Source organism: Apium graveolens, chromosome 6 (genome assembly GCF_009905375.1).
Source record: "Apium graveolens cultivar Ventura chromosome 6, ASM990537v1, whole genome shotgun sequence".
NCBI lineage: Eukaryota > Viridiplantae > Streptophyta > Magnoliopsida > Apiales > Apiaceae > Apium > Apium graveolens.
Genome location: NC_133652.1, coordinates 147,170,566 through 147,187,109, shown reverse-complemented (window position 1 = coordinate 147,187,109; position 16,544 = coordinate 147,170,566). Strand labels below are relative to the sequence as shown.

The 16,544-nt window shown below is 34.0% G+C and overlaps 1 protein-coding gene across 1 annotated transcript; it reads right to left on the bottom strand.

Annotated features, from left to right (window-relative positions):
- Positions 1-1,082: 1,082 nt before the first annotated feature.
- LOC141665518 (uncharacterized) lies at positions 1,083-1,766 on the bottom strand. The gene has a single exon (XM_074471503.1). The coding sequence runs from the start codon at positions 1,764-1,766 to the stop codon at positions 1,083-1,085; it is 684 nt and encodes a 227-aa protein (XP_074327604.1).
- Between the last annotated feature and the right edge of the window lie 14,778 nt (positions 1,767-16,544).

The window sequence follows — 16,544 nt, the reverse complement described above, 5'->3', positions numbered from 1 at the left end:
AACATTTTGATTCTTTTCCCGGATTCATTCTCAACCATTACTCTAAATTTCTTGAATGCTTGAAGCGCTTCGTCCTTGCTTCGAAGAAAGTAGACCCACATATACCTGCTGTAGTCATCCACTAAAAGAAAGAAATATTTGTACCCGGAGTTGGTGGTGGGAGAGATCGGACCGCACAGATCGCCATGAATGAGTTCGAGTGCCTTGCTAGCACTGAACTTAGCTTTGTGAGGAAAGGATTTTCTGGTCTGCTTTCCCATGAGACACCCATCACAGACCTGAGTCAGGCTTAGAGTTCTTGGCATTCCTTCAACCATCTGAAATTTTGACATGAGGGACATAGCCTGGTAGTTGACGTGCCCAAGACGGGCATGCCAAAGCTTTGATATCTCTTCTGCCTTTGTCATCATACATTCATGTTTATTCGTGTCAATGATAATTTTGTAGAGACGATTTGGAGATCTCTTAACTTTCATCATCAAACGGTCTTTATCATCGAACACCCTCAAAAACTCCCCTTTTAGCTCCACTCTATTTCCTGTTTCAGACAATTGCCCCAACGATATGATATTACTTTGTAAATATGGAATATAGTATACCTCGTTTAATTGTTTCTCTTCACCATTTTTGTACAGCATCTGAACCGTTCCCTTTCCCTTTATTTCCACCACTGAACCATCTCCAAACCGAACTTGGCCAGAGATACTGTCATCCAGCTCAATGAATTTGGTTCTTGCACCCGTCATATGATTACTCGCGCCGTTATCAAGATACCAGACATTTGATTCACGTGCTCCTTCTCCGTTTCTAGATAGCTGATTAGAGTAAACATTGTCCTCATTCAGCAACAGACCTGATTTTTCATGTTTGGCCAAGAGCAAGGCAGGTTCATCGTCGTCTACAACAGCCATGTTCGCCTCCAGCTCCTGGGTTCCTCTGGTCCTCCGTGGTTTTCTGCACTCTGAGGCAAAATGGCCATAGACATTGCAGTTATAGCACTTAATGGTGCTTTTGTCAATTTTTCCACGACCTCGTGGCTTCACAGTCCTCTCTCCACCACTGTTCCGTTTCATCCATTCTTCTCATGTGAGTAATAATTTCTTTTCACCTCCTTCACGTCTCATCCATTCTTCTTCCGTTAACATGAGTTGTTGTTCCTTGACATCTGTCTTTCCCTTAATCCGTTCTTCATGTGCCTTGAGTGACCCTACAGCCTCCTCCACTGTCATAGTCTCCATATCCCCAAATTGCTCCAAGGTGGAGGTTATCTGCACGAATTTTGCAGGGACCGCACGGAGTAATTTTTTGACTACGTACGATTCCTCCATCACTTCTCCTAGTGCCCGAATATTTGTGACTAACCCATTCATTCTCAGGTGAAAGTCCTCAACCTGTTCGTTGTCTTTCATGCTTAACATTTCAAATTCAGATTTTAATGTCTGAACTCGAGCTTTCTTAGCTTTGTCAGCCCCTTGGCAAAGCGTCTTAATCATGTCCCATGACTCCTTCGCTGTCTTCTTATTGGCGATTGAAAGTAGCACGTCTTCAGGAATGCCCTGGTAGATCATTGCTAGTGCCACCTTGTCAATCTTCTCCTCCGCAGCAACTTTGGGATCACTTGACTCAATTGCATACCACACTCCCTGGGCTTGCATTACGACCTTCATCTTAAGTGCCCACGCTGTATAATTGCTCCTCGCCAGCAATGGGTAACTTAAGCCATATGAGCCTCCTATCTTGAGTTTGTTTGCGTCTTTCGCATCCATCTCAGTGTTTATACGTCAGTCAATACCTCCTTGGCTCTGATACCACTTCTTAACCTAAACAATGTATTGCAGAATATTGAATAGACCAGAAGGTTGCCAGAGAACGTTTGTATTGGCTCTATTATTTCTGAATGAGAGATACAACTATTATAAGAAGCATACTCATACTAGGAAACTGCAAAACTAACAGCTATTCTTTTGCACACGATCAGATGTGCTCCTATACTCATGCAACAGCTACTTGACTTATTCTCCTTCCTAACAACGTGCTGAAAACTAAATAAAACAAATACAAATAAATCAATATTTAAATTTAAATAAACTTTGAGATTAACTTCAACAATTTGTTGTGAGTAATAAATTAAATTACGGTTGTGCGCGACCTTCTTTTTCAAGGAGTCTGCCTAATTATTTAGAAAAATGATATATATTAAATAAAAATGGAACCCGATTTAGACCCACAACACCAGGGGCGGGTTTATGCTTGAGCATGGGACACACAATTATTTTATATTTTATAATTTTATTTTTTTTTATGTATTTACAAATTATTACTGCTATGTGTGTTGTGTCTATGTGTATGTATTAACAGGCTTTTGTTTCCTATTTTCGGCTGTGCTCTACCAGACTACCTCCGGTGGCTTCTCCGTTGCCTTTTGTATTTTTATACTCTAAAAGTCTAAATCCCCCAATTCAAAATTATATTCCAAATTCTCCATGTCATCAGCATTTTATTACATTTCTCAGAAGTACTCGATGTTTGCGCAAATGTCATAATTAATTTTTATAAAATATGTTTTAAAAATTGTTAGTTATATTAGACAAGTGAGTGATATAGACACGTGAGTGAGTGACACACCATATTTAAAATCATGCATCCACCACTGAACAACACCAATTAAATCATTTTATAAAGCGGTCAGATATATCACTATATTTGGAAACAGTTTTTTACTCTCTTTTTTATATTTACCAACACTCAAGTATTTAAATAATTTTTGTACATCTACGTTTAAGTTATTTATTAACCATATTTCTATAAAATAAGTAGGCCCGACAACTTTTAACACAACACGACACAAAAGTTTAATTTTTGTATTTACATTTTAAGTGCATGACATGAAAAGTTACACGATACGAGATACACGACTGAGATATTGTGTATGTTTTGTATTTAACCTTTGATTAAACGACACGACACGAGTTATACGAAATAAATATATTTTTAACTAAATATTAATATATATTATAATATTAATATCTAAATTAAATAAATGGAAATATAAATATGTATAATTGTAATAAATACTTTAAAAATAATGCATAGATTTATAATATTGTAAGTATAAATGATTTAAATGTATATATCTCATATTTTTTGTATATATTTTACCTAAAAATTTCAATATTTACATTTATTTATTTATTTAATTATATTAATATTAATATTCAATTTTGCACGAGACACGACATGAGAACGATACGAAACAGAGGTACATAAAAGTACACGAATCCTAAATGGGCCGGTTTGTATTTGACTTTTAAGTACATGACATCAAAAGGCACACGACACGAACGATATGTCAGGTCTAATAATATGCACTAAATTTTATAAGTTTGGTACATTTTTATCAGTGAAGTTATTATAAATGCAGAGGGTTCAACTATATTTATGATGAGAGTACCAATCAAAATGAACCAAACTGATGAGATTTAATGCTTATTGGATGTTTTTATGCAACACATTAGAAAAACTAATTTATTAGACAAGTACGACTTTGGTTGATAGAAAGTTACGTGATAGGAAATGATAAACGTTTACTAAATTATAATAATCAAAATGAGTTATAATTTGTAATTTGATTAACTCCTATTTTGATTATTTTTTCCGATCACGTTCGTCAGATCTTTTAATCCGATGATCTAAACCGTTAGATTCATGTAGTAAAAAAAATACACCACCCAAGTTACAAGTTGTGAATCCTGCCAACAACAAATATATATATATATATATATATATATATATATATATATATATATTATCATTTATGAAATTAATAAAAAGTTTCTAAGTTCGAATCTGGTTAACAAAAAAATATTAATATTAATATTTATAAAAATAATAAATTAACCAAGTTCACATGTTCAAGTATCGTCAACATTAAACATTTAATTATTATTTACAAACAAAATTAATGATTCTAATTTTATCAATCATATAAATCATATCCGGTAAAATGTTACATGTAATCCATTTAAACCTTAAATCCTTCAACACTGTTTGTTGGGATATATAGTGCAGTGCAAATATATTTATGACTTATAAGAATACATGATATTATACTGCAGTCTCATAAACTTATAATATTACATGATATTATACTGCACTTCGGAATATAATATTGCACTACAAATTATAATATTGCAGTATAGTTTGTATAAAATTACGGCATGTTTGTATAATATTTAGTATGTAATGCATCACACTACAAGTGCTTTAAATTCTACTCTCCCTATCCCATCCTCCAATTATACATAATTTTTTTTTCAATACTCGACACATATTTTAAGGTAATATAAAGTATATTTCCATAATTTATTTTTAAATTCTTTTTACATTAATCTTTAGACAACAAATTTTTATTCAGAAGATTTTTTAAAAAAAATTATTTACGGAACTATATTTTAAAGGAGTTTTAAAATGCATGCCGAACTCTGTTCTCCAATGTATACTACCTAGGGGACAGAGGGAGTAAAATTTAAGTGATCTACATATAATATAACTCTAATACTGCATACTACACTATTTGATCTTAACTTAAAATTATACACAATCAAATTATTATATAATTATTAATTTTAGTATTTAATTATATTTATTAGAATTTTAATAAAGTTATATATAAAAAAATAAAAATATGTAAATATTAACAAAAATCGGGCATGACACGGGTTTTAAGCTAGTACAATGTTAGATGTAATTGATGATACCATTACTTAAGCTATCAGAGTTTGCCATCAGTACTTGTGATATCAGAGTTTGACAAAGGATGACGTCATCAATATTTGTCATCAGTATTTGCTTATTAGTACTTATCATCAGCATTTGTTCATATCAGTATTTTTCAAGTTGAAAATCAGGATATATCACATGAGGATATATTTGTAGAGATATGTCGGTGTAGGGTTTTACTTATTTATAGCAATCAATAGTTGGATATTGTTAGGAGTCGCATATGCCCTTGATGATGGACAAAACATATAGCATAATATTTCATTAAGTAGGAAGCATCTATCAATGGCTAAATTATCTTTGTTTGATAGCCATCGATAGAGTAACTTATTTGTGATAAGAATTTGTAGCATTTTTTAAGTAGATCGCAACTTATAGTCATTATTGTAATTGTGCATTCCATAGTCATTACTGACTGAATAGATAAATAGAATAGGATGGTTAATTGTAAATACTCGATGCCATGTAATTCTAATTAAATAAAGTGAGCTTTCAATGGCTAAGGAGAAAAGACTTTAAATGACTAACAGATCTACGCATCAATGGCTAAGAAGATCTCACTGTCAATGGCCAAGGTAATAAATAGCAGTTGACCGTGACTTGACATAGCACATATATCAAATCTGACAGAGCACATTGGCTAATAAAATATCTCAGTTTAAAAAATAGAAGCTAGGACAAAACGAGCATGTGATATTGGATAGAGAAGAAGAACAAACATTTTATTTGCATGAATGACAAACTGGAGGGATATTCAAAGCAATATATCAAGATAAAATCTAGCCTCATTTGTCAAGTCTCACGGGAAATAGAATGAAGAAGCAATCTTATTGGACCTCGAAGACTGTCTTATGTATTGTCTAGCAAGCATTGTAACTTGGTGATATATAAACCAAGTAGTAGCAGTGTATTCTCTAAGAAATAAGAAACTTAGGGGTTTTCAACAAAATTTAGCCGAGAGCAATATCTCCTAGAAAAATATTGTAAAATACAGTTGTGAAATTCTTGTAATTTACACTGATTATTTCTTCAATATATAACTTAGGTGGCAAGTCAAAAAAAAAACCACCTGAAAATTTTAATTCTTGTGTTCTTATTTTAATTTAGCAATTGTTCAAGAAGAAAAAGTTGAAAATCATAATATGTATTCAACCCCCTTCTACAAATTATTCATATATTGATTGTTGGTAAATAATAATTGGTATTAGAGTAAGCTCTCAATATACTGAGAGTTTAAAGATCTTGAAGTTATAAACAATCAATCATGGGCAAGAAGCATGTTGGTGTAAAGAATCCAGTTCTTGACAGAGAATTTTATTCTCACCAGAAAGTGAAGATGAGGCTTCCCCTGATGTCTCAAGATGAGGGATTTGTCAGATGCATTGACAGTGCTCCTCATGTTCCCATGGAGGCAATCACAGGACTTGCAGCAGCCGACAAAACCATTAGTGCTGATAGAATAGTGGTAAAGCATCCAGATGATTACTCACCAGAAGATATGGAGGAAGTCAATAAAGATAAGAGAACTATGAACATCATGTTCAATGGTATTGATTCTGACATGTTTGAATGTGTCATGAACAGTCCCACAACCAAGGATGTCTAGGACACCATTTAAACTCTATGTGAGGGATATGAGAAAGTCAGAGAGAACAAAATACAACTCCTCATACAACAATATGGGTACTTTCACTCTATCAATGTTGAAGGACTGAGTGAGACTTTCAGATTTCAAAAATTGTTGAATGGTCTAAGGTTGCATGGAAGAATCTATCTGGTCAAGAACTCAAATATGAAGTTTTTGAGCTTTACTAAAACCTTCAGCCCCCTACTAAATTCACAAGGACTCTCACTCTTACCTCTCGGAATGGACGACGTAGACCACCGAAGCCTATTATCAAAATGACCACTACCCATTTCATTTCTTGGCACATTTCGAATCACAGGCCTAACAGAACCCTCAAAACCCCCAATTCTTGTACTGGGCCTAGGGTTTTCTTTACCACTAGATCTTCTAATTGAGTCTTTTCCAGTACTATCCATCACCGATTTAGCAACTGGGGTTGTATATTTGATGAGGTTGGATGTAATTATGGGTTTTACAACGGTTAATTTGGTGCCGGAAGTAGGGTCTTTGCTCCGGCGAAGTGATAACGCAAACATTTTTACAGTGTGTTCTGGTAAATCTTGATGTGGGTTGGTGTTATAATTTGGGTTTGTTGTGTTTGTTTGTGAGATTGATTAATTTGGGGGTTTGAGTGATTGAATGATTTGGGAGGAGCGTGGGGTGAGTGTGTTTATTGTTTACGAGGGAAAATGATTTTTTTTTATTTTTCAAAGTTCCGCCTTAGTTCTCTTGTTTTCGTCAATTTTTCTTTATATGACAGACTTTTTTATTTTTATGCCTCTTATTTTCCTCTACTTTTAGAAACATTTTTTTATTTTTATGCATGATTTTCCCGACTTACACTTTTTTAATTGCTTTGTAGTTCAAGTGAGAGAGCTTCTTGTGCCAGAGTTTGCTTTGTTCACTAGATGCCTTGGTGTAGAAGCAACATATTATGTCCTTGTTTGATGAATTTAAATCTGCAACAAATAAGCTTCCCTTCCTTACTCCTTTCAGAGCAACTTCACTAGTTTTCTTGCTTGTTATTGAGCAATCTTCTTTTTCAAAAATGACCTTGAATCCTTTGTCTGTAAATTGACTTACACTAAGAAGATTCACTTCAAGACCTGCAACCAGTGCTACATCTTTAATGAAAATATTTCCAGAAATTAACTTGCCATATCCCATTATGAATCCTTTGTTGTTGTCTCCAAAGGTCACCAAAGGGCCAACCATCTCCTCAAACTATGATAGCATGGCTTTATCATCTGTCATATGCATGGAACATCTACTTTCAATGATCCATATGACTTTATTCTTCTTACCCTACACATAATGAGGTTTAAGTGTGTTTAGCTACCCAAACAGTGTGGGGCACTTTCTTCTTTTTTCACAGAAGTTAAAGAAGTAGAACTTGAGCATTCAAAAGGAATAACATTCTTAGTTTGATCAGCATTTTCATCCTTAATCACAGATCTAAAGTTAACTTATTTAAGATCTTTTCTCAACTTATGACAACTGGTCATAACCTTTATATTGCATGGAATGCAATCAAACTTGTCACAGAAAGAATATGGGTCATTTGTTTGTGCCTCATTGTATTTGCAAGCTCCATAATTTGGCTCACTAATAGCCTTTTTACAAAGGTGAGTTAGATGATTTGTTGAGCCACATTTTTGACACTGCTTTCTGGGAGCATCTGCAACATAGACATAATTGTTGCTTTTGATGACACATATCTTTCCATTTATGTTCTTTTTCTTCTTTCCAGTGCTATCATTCTTGATCTCATTTACTGGTGTCTTGAACACACCGTAGGCTTCTTCTCACATTCAGTGTTGAGAGTGGATTCATATCCTCCTTTTCTTTGTCTTTATCTGCAATTTCCTCTTGATGACAAGCTCCACTTCACTGAAATTCACCTCACAAGCTTTAAATAGGGTGCACTCACCTTTTTGAGCACTATATGAACATCTTGGTTCACACTTTCCTTTCCCTTGTTAACATCACTTTTCTTGTGAGAACCAACAACCTCATAGTCCAAACCAATATCTATGTTAACATATGGCTTATTCTTCTCGTGATACTGACCAACCAGTTGAGATGCATTTTTGAATGCTTTGAGCTTCAGTTCATTATTCTCCACTTTTTCTCTCAACACAGCTTCTATTTCTTCTGCACACTTCAACTTGTTCTTGAGGTATTCATTTTCTTGTTTAACTGCTTCAAGACTAACAAGCTGCAGTTCTAGCTCTTGTTTTTCAATTTCAAGTTTTTCATTTATTTTTGACAACCTACTCACTTCCTCAATAGCTGCCACCATGCTTGTATGAATGTGGAACATTTCTACACTCATCTTCTCAATAGTTTCCTTATATTGTTTAGCATTTAAATAAATGGTGGTTAGGATAGGTACCTCATCCTTAGATGCAGATGACTCTCCTTGTTCCAATGCCATGAGAGCATAGTTTCCATATTCTTCACCAATATTTTCATCATCTGTGTCATCCCAACTTTTTCCTTCAACAATATAAGTTTTCCCCCGTTATTTTCTTAGAAGTGCTTCATACTTTGCTTCAAGCTCCAAATAAGCCTTGTCTTTCTTCACCTTCTTTGGCTTTCTGCATTCTATGGCAAAGTGACCAAGTTTATTACAGTTGTAGCATCTAATTTTTGATCTGTCTACAGATCTTGACTTGTAGCCACCTTTTCCAGTTGCATTTGTCCGAGTCTTTCATTTTCAGTTGTTGTTGTAGGATGTTTGGACTTTACCCTTGAAATATCTAGGCTTCTTGACTCTGATTTTGAAAATTTTCTTGCTATATAAGCCATAGATTGATCCATTTCATCCAATTTATCCAGAGTATAGTACTCATCCTCTTATAGCTCCAAAATGACTTATTTTTTTAGGTTTCTTGTGTTTCTGCTCAACAGCTTGAATAACTTGAGTCTGGGGTTCAGGTTCATCTTCAGTCATTTTCTTGTCATTTGCTGTCAAGACACTTGATACATCCCTAAAATGCCATTGACTAGCTTTTAATGACTTTCTTTGCATCATCTCTAGCTCATAGATTTTGAGAATACCATACAAAATCTCCAAAGTTATTCTCCCTAGATCTCTTCCTTCTCTTATTGTAGAGATCTTTTATTCCATGTGGCCAGGAAGAGTGAACAAGAATTTGAGGTTAACTTCTTCAGCTTCATAGTACTTGTCATGAAGCTGTAAATCATTTATCAGTTTGTTGAATCTCTCAAAGACCTCGGTAATGTCTTCGTTTGGTTTAGCCATGAAACCCCCATACTGAGAAGCCAAAATCCTTTTCTGGTTAGATCTCACCTCTTTAGTTCCTTCACATAAGATCTCAATCTTTTACCAGATTTGCTTAGCTGACTCACATTTGATAATGTTGTTGTACATCACATTATCAAGTGACTCAATGAGTATGAGTTATAAGCCACTGTCAAGTGCAACCTTCACTTTCTCTAGCTCATTGTAGGTAGATGGATCTTTAGGATCAAAGTGTGCAGGAATGACCATCTCTCCTTCTGTTGACTCAAGAACCCTTACCATAGGAATAAATGGTCCATGCTTAAGAATTTCAATATACATTGGATTGGCCATCCTGATGAACAACATCATTTTCTTTTTTCATATAGTGTAGTTTACCTTATCAAAGACAAGAATTTTGATATTGCTGACCTTCTGTGCACTCATACTTCCAAGATTTAATCTGTTTACTTTCAGATTTTGCTCTAATACCACTTATTGGGTATAAAAGGCAACATAGAAGGGGGGGGGGTGAATGTGTTTTTTTGATTTTGAATTACTTTTGGCTTATGGAACAAACAGTTGTATGAACTTGTAGTTGAACATACAGTTGTATGAACTTGTCATTGATAAAATATTAAATGCAAACACACAAGCAATTATCAAAAACTCACTTGATTTATATTAAATCAAATTTGTCCTGCTACAAATCTGTGTTCTTAGAAATAAGAACTCAGCTTCTACTCTTGAGAAAATACAAGATTTTCTATATATGTTTGTTTCTTCTAAACAAAGGATCCGTGACATGCTTTATTGATCAACATGCACAAGTTTACAAAACTTGCACTAAAATGGACTAATACAATTTCTAAAGCTATTTTGTACATTTCCGTGTTAGCAAATCTGTGCAGAATCTTGTAGATCTGTGACCCTCCTTTATCCAGTTTATATTGGACTTTGATCTTGTATTCGTCAAGCTGCATTTGTAGTCTTTCCAATTTAGTGATAGAATTATTTGTTGACTGATAATCTTGGATCTTCAAGTTATCTGTATTTTGAATTATGAAGTTGTTTGTCGAGATCTCTTTTGTTCTGTAGAGATGTCACATATCGATAAGTAAAATGACTTATCGAAATATTGAGTTCTCTACATGTATTTTTGACTTGTCGAGGTCTCCAGTTCTCTACAAGTAGAATGACTTGTCGACATCTCCAGTTCTCTACATAAGCTTTTGAATTGTCGATATCTCTAGTTCTCTACATGAGGATTTGACTTGTCGATATCTCTAGTCCTCTACATGAAAAATTGACTTGTCGATATCTCCAGTTCTCTATATGGACTTTTTGACTTGTCGATATCTAAGTTCTCTACATGCAGATTGACTTTTCGATATCTCTTGTGACTTCTCTACAAGTCATTTTAGACTTCTCGACATACTTCTCGATATTCCTTGATCCGTGACTTGTCGATATCTGACTTAAAACATTTTTCCTAGAACAACATTATTGAACTCCAAGCTTCTATACTTCTCTCTGAGGCATGATCAGGAATGATCTTCTTCCAGAGTTTATTCCTTAGCTTGATAGATGTTCATAGAAATTTTTTTAGTCTAATCTACTTAACATTTTTATAAACTCAAGAAATATATTTACATAATACAATTAGATTATCATACAACTTATCCTTAGGGTTGCCAAGATGACTTAGTCTTGTTATGTACATGCATGTCTTGCACAACAAGAATAATATATATTATTTTGTTTGAGCCTGGGATTATTATATACCGACCAAAAATTGTCTATTATTTGATTTTATTAAAATGCTATTAATAATATAAATAGTCGAGTAAGCCCGTAATTATAATAGTAATTGAAATGCTCGTAATTATTTTGGAAAAAGAGAAGTTTTAGTTAGAGATAATAAAATAAGGTGTTTTACTTGAAAAAGGTAATCTATTTATATACTAATTAAGTAAAGTTAATCAGTTAAAATTATGAGATCATTAAGTTAGGGTAGTTAAGTAATTAACCAAGTACCGTGTCAACAAAATTTTTAATATTTCGTCTATTAAATTCGCTAATAACAACATTAGGTTGGTACAATTTAAGTTTAAATTAGTGCCTCGAACATTACGTACGACTATAATTAGCTAATTTTATTATTGTTAATTGATATTTATAAATATATTTATTTGGATATGAACTCTTAATACACATGCCTATTCTATAATATGATATAATTATAATTCTTAATCCTAATACATAAATGGATATTTTTAGAATTATAAAAGAAGTTAAATTTAATATCAATTATAATTAGAATAATTAAGTAGGGATAATGTTAGGTCACATACACTGTAGAAGGGGGCTGAATACAGTGTTTACTACAATCAAATCGAATATAAGAACTCAAGTAACAGAAAACAGATTTTATTCAACACAATAAACTCTGTTACAATATGGAACTGTCCTCTCTTAGTGATGAACAAATTATCACGACAGCTGCTAGGGTTACAATGAATAATAACTTCGATAATGATAACACTTATAGTGTAAACCCTATGCCTGTGTTTATATACTACACAGTTACAAGATAAATTCTAATTGATATGGAATCTAATTCTGCTTCCTAAAATATATCAACTAGTTATCTTTTCTTCCAAGTATTCTATTCTTCATAGAATTCTTTCTCCATGCATAATTCTTTCTGTCTTAGTCTCGATCTTCTTTCCTTTCAATCAGCCGCTTGCCTTATCTGAAAGTCATCTTAAGTCCTAATATTATCTCCTGATAAATATCTTCTGATAACTTAAGTTCTGATAACTTAAGTTCTGATATCTTAAGTTCTGTCTTCAGTATAAGTGCTGATTTCCAGTTAATTACCGATTTGTCCTGTTAGGTAAGATCTGAAAACTAAACACAAATCATATTACACATGACATTATCAAATATAACTAACAATCTCCCCCAACTTGTAAATTATCATAATATACAAGTTCAACAGATATTTGATGATGTCAAAAACATTAAGTATAAATGCATGAGAATTTGACTAGATAACTACAACTTACAGTCCTTTCAGCTTTACCATCTTAAACTTCTGATAACAGCTTCAGTTTGTATACACTTCAGAATTTAAGTAGTTGTAGATCTTTGACTTGACTTCAATTTCTGATCTCTTTGATATTAGGAGTTGTTCTGAGATAGTTCTTCAACTAACATCTCTCAGCATATTGAAGTTCATTAACCATCCTCCTTTTAGCATTTATCAATTCAACTGTATCTTCTCCAGTTTGAAAAATAGCTGTCTGAGATCATTTTATCTTAGCTTTTCTTATCTCCTGATCTAGTCTTATCAGATATGCCTTGTCAGACTCTAGATTGAATTCCACAGCTTTATAACCCAGAAAAGTAGTTATAATCTTAGCAGAGTTAGGCTTCATTTCGACAATATCACCTTTGTGATCTCTGTACTTGGGACAGTATGTGATGTCAGACTGTACAGAATAAAGCTTCTTCTGTCTTTGAATTTGAGACTTTAAATAACCTGCAGCACTATCTGTTAATCTGTCTTTGACTTGAAGTAGAAACAGAACATGTTCTAGTTCCTCAAAATACTTCAGTGGTATAGCATTCTGCCTAATCTGGTATACCCTTCCATCTGTCATAAATATAACAAGATATGTTCTTTCAAAAAGGTATGGTAAACCATTTGTACAGATTCAAGTCGATTCAATCTTTCAGGAGTTGCTTCAACACCTGGTTCACTTAAGGAAGTTGGATCATTGGTACTGTTATGTACTCTTCTTTTATCAGAACTACCAATCTAGATTTATCTCTTGCTTCCTTTCCTGTAACAACTCTTGCTTCAAAACCACTTGTTGCAGTCTTCAAATATTGAGCCTGTTTAGCTTTGGTGAATCCTGGTAGGAGTATCTTTGAAGGTTTAACATGAGCAATGTCAGAGGTTTCCTTTTCCTTATCTTCTGATATCAAGCTAACTTGAGCTATGTCAGAGGTTGCTTGCTTCACTGTCATATCAGAACTTACTACATCTTGACTCTGAACAACATGAGCCATGTTAGAGGTTGTTTGAAAAATCTTCTTTTGCATCAGAGTAAGATTAACATCTTCTTCATCATCAATTATTTCTTCATCCATTACTGGCATATAACCCTTTACAGGTTCATCAACTTTTTCTTTGCCCTTGGACCTTGGATCAATTTCCACTTGTGATTTGGCTTTGGTTGCCTCATAACTTGTTCTTTCATTTATCACAATACCTTTAGGCTTTGGAAATTTCTTTTCAACAATAGAAGCTTTAGATTTTGTCTTGACACCTTCTGCTTTGAGTCTAGCTTCTTCTTCATTTAGACTCTCAAAGTCCATTCCTGGATTTTCTTTAAAAAATAATTGCTTTGAAATTTCTTCATCAAGTTCGAGATGTTCACCAGAACTTATCCTTTTACCAGTATCAGAACTTATTCTTCTCCCAGTATCAGAACTTGTTCCTTGACTTGTAATTCTAGCTTTACTTGATGAAAATCCTTTGCCTTGACCTTGACCTCTACCCTTGTTAGAGTTTCCCTGGTCATCATTTCCATCATCCTTTCCTTTCAGTGTCTGAATAGATTTGCATTTGGACTTAATTACTTTCTCCCCCTTTTTGGCATCAGCAGGTAAAAGAAGAGAGACAAGCAATTCCACTGAGGATTGGATCTCATTGAGTTGATTTTGGTGAGAAGCTTGATTCTTCAGAATTTCTTCAATTTGAGTTTGTTGCTTCTCCTGAGTTTTCTCAATATAGGCAATTCTGTCAAAGGCTGGCTTGAAAAATATGTTCTTTTCAAGTTTCACATTCATATCTTGCTGGATCAAGGTTTCTTGAATTTTGTTCACCTTGGCATGAGTTGTTGAGTGTTGACCCTGAAGGTGCCTAGTACTCAATGCAGTAACTCTCAGCTGTGCCTTGAAATCATCATTTATCAGCATTTCATCAGCTTTTTCCAGATGCTCAGCAAGAATCTTTTCAGAAGGAACAAAACTAACTGTGTTCCATTCCTTAGTCCACTCCTTTCCTCTAGGAGTTTCAGTCCAAGGTACTGGTGCTTCCCCTGTAACAAACTTCTTGACTAAATCAGCTTTATTAACTATTTATTGAGGTGCATGTCCTGATGGACCAGCTGTATCAACATCTAAATTAGCAGCAGCTTTACCAGTAGTTTCTTCATTGGCAGCATCAGAACTTGTAGACCCTGCAGTATCAACATCCTCTGATAAAATAGCAGTATTTGAGGCTATAGAGGCTTCAACATCATCCTCTAAATTCTGATCTGCAGCCAAGTTCTGATCAACATCCAAAATTGATGTTGTTGGTGGAGTGAGTTGAATTGGTGGAGCTTCCAAGTACAAAACCTCAGGCACAATCAAGTTATTAATATCAATTTCAGCACTTGTACCTGGTTCTTCAGTATGTACTGGATCAACTATAGGTGACATTTGAGGTGTAGAAATTCTGTCTTGAGCAGTTTCTTGTTGTGCAGAAGGAAGTGATTCAATAACAATTGGTTCTGTTGAGATCAGAGATTCCCGATCCCCTTCCTTAGCTGCTTCCACTACATCCTCTGAATCTGACTCAACTATGTCCCTGTGAGTTCTCTGTTTCTTTAACTTCTTCAAAGGTGGAGACACTGTAGGAGCTTTATCATCAGAATTTAACTTTCTAAGCCTTTTGAGAGGCCTAGAACTCCCAGTTACAGTATCTTTCTGAGAAGAAACCTTCTCAGCTTCTACAACAACAGGTTCTTATATGGGAACCTGTTTCTCAGTTGTTTCCTCAAATCAACAGAATTTAATCAAAACATTCATCACAAAATAAAATTTAAAGTCAATGAAGTAAAGATTAATAAATTACAATTAAACATGCACAGTCACATAATTTGAGAAACAAAGAACAAATCTTGCAATTAAAAAAAATTTCATTGATATAATAGATGAGTACATTTCATGAAATTTAGCAATTACATGCAAAAATTACAAGATAGTCCTATTCTACGATTCTTAACATCAACAACCTTAGTCCTAGTCTAAGAAGACCTAACGACTACTTCTTCTGCTGCTGACAAAGAGCACTGCAAGACAGATGATCTGTTCTTGCTGACGAAGAGCTTCTCTCCTTTCCTCTTCCAACCTATCAAGATGGAGGTGATACTCCATTGATAAGAACAAGAGTTCTGTGTGAACCTCTTGTGGAACTGAGTTCCAAAGCTCGTCAGGAATGGCGGTGACATGCCACTCCTGTTGCCATTTATCACAACTCAACTCGATGTTAAAGGTTTCATAGTTCAGGAACATGTTGAAACGGACAATTTTTGTTGATATGAATAAAAAGAGAGTGAGTTTGTGAGAAAATTAAAGATGTTTTGGCTGGAATGAATGGTTGGTTTAAATAGCCAATAGAATACCAAGGGACGCGAGGACTAATTAAAAATTACAAGTAAAAATAATGACCCCTCGACTACATAGACTGATGTGTAATAATAACAGTCAATAAAAGATCTAAAGCTAGAGTTAATGGGCACAGGATATAATAATAATTACTGTGCGCATGCAGTTTTTCAAGACATACACGCTAACCACTAACCCATAATGATTATGACTGTTTTATCTCACATTAACCAATATTCTGTAAAAATATTATCGTTCAGGTAATGACCAAAATTAAACTAAGTAAATAAATACTGCCATGTCAGCATCAAAACTTGATTATTATCAGGATTTAAAAGTCATCAGAATATGGCCCCTTAACTCGAAAAGTGAATGTGTATTCCTGTAATTCTTCATATAAATACTGATATGGTTTCATCAGAACTTAATCATCAGAACTTCCAT

Bases quoted from the DNA above. Each gene is read 5' to 3' on its own strand.
- LOC141665518 (XM_074471503.1), bottom strand. From the start codon at position 1,766: ATGGATGCGAAAGACGCAAACAAACTCAAGATAGGAGGCTCATATGGC.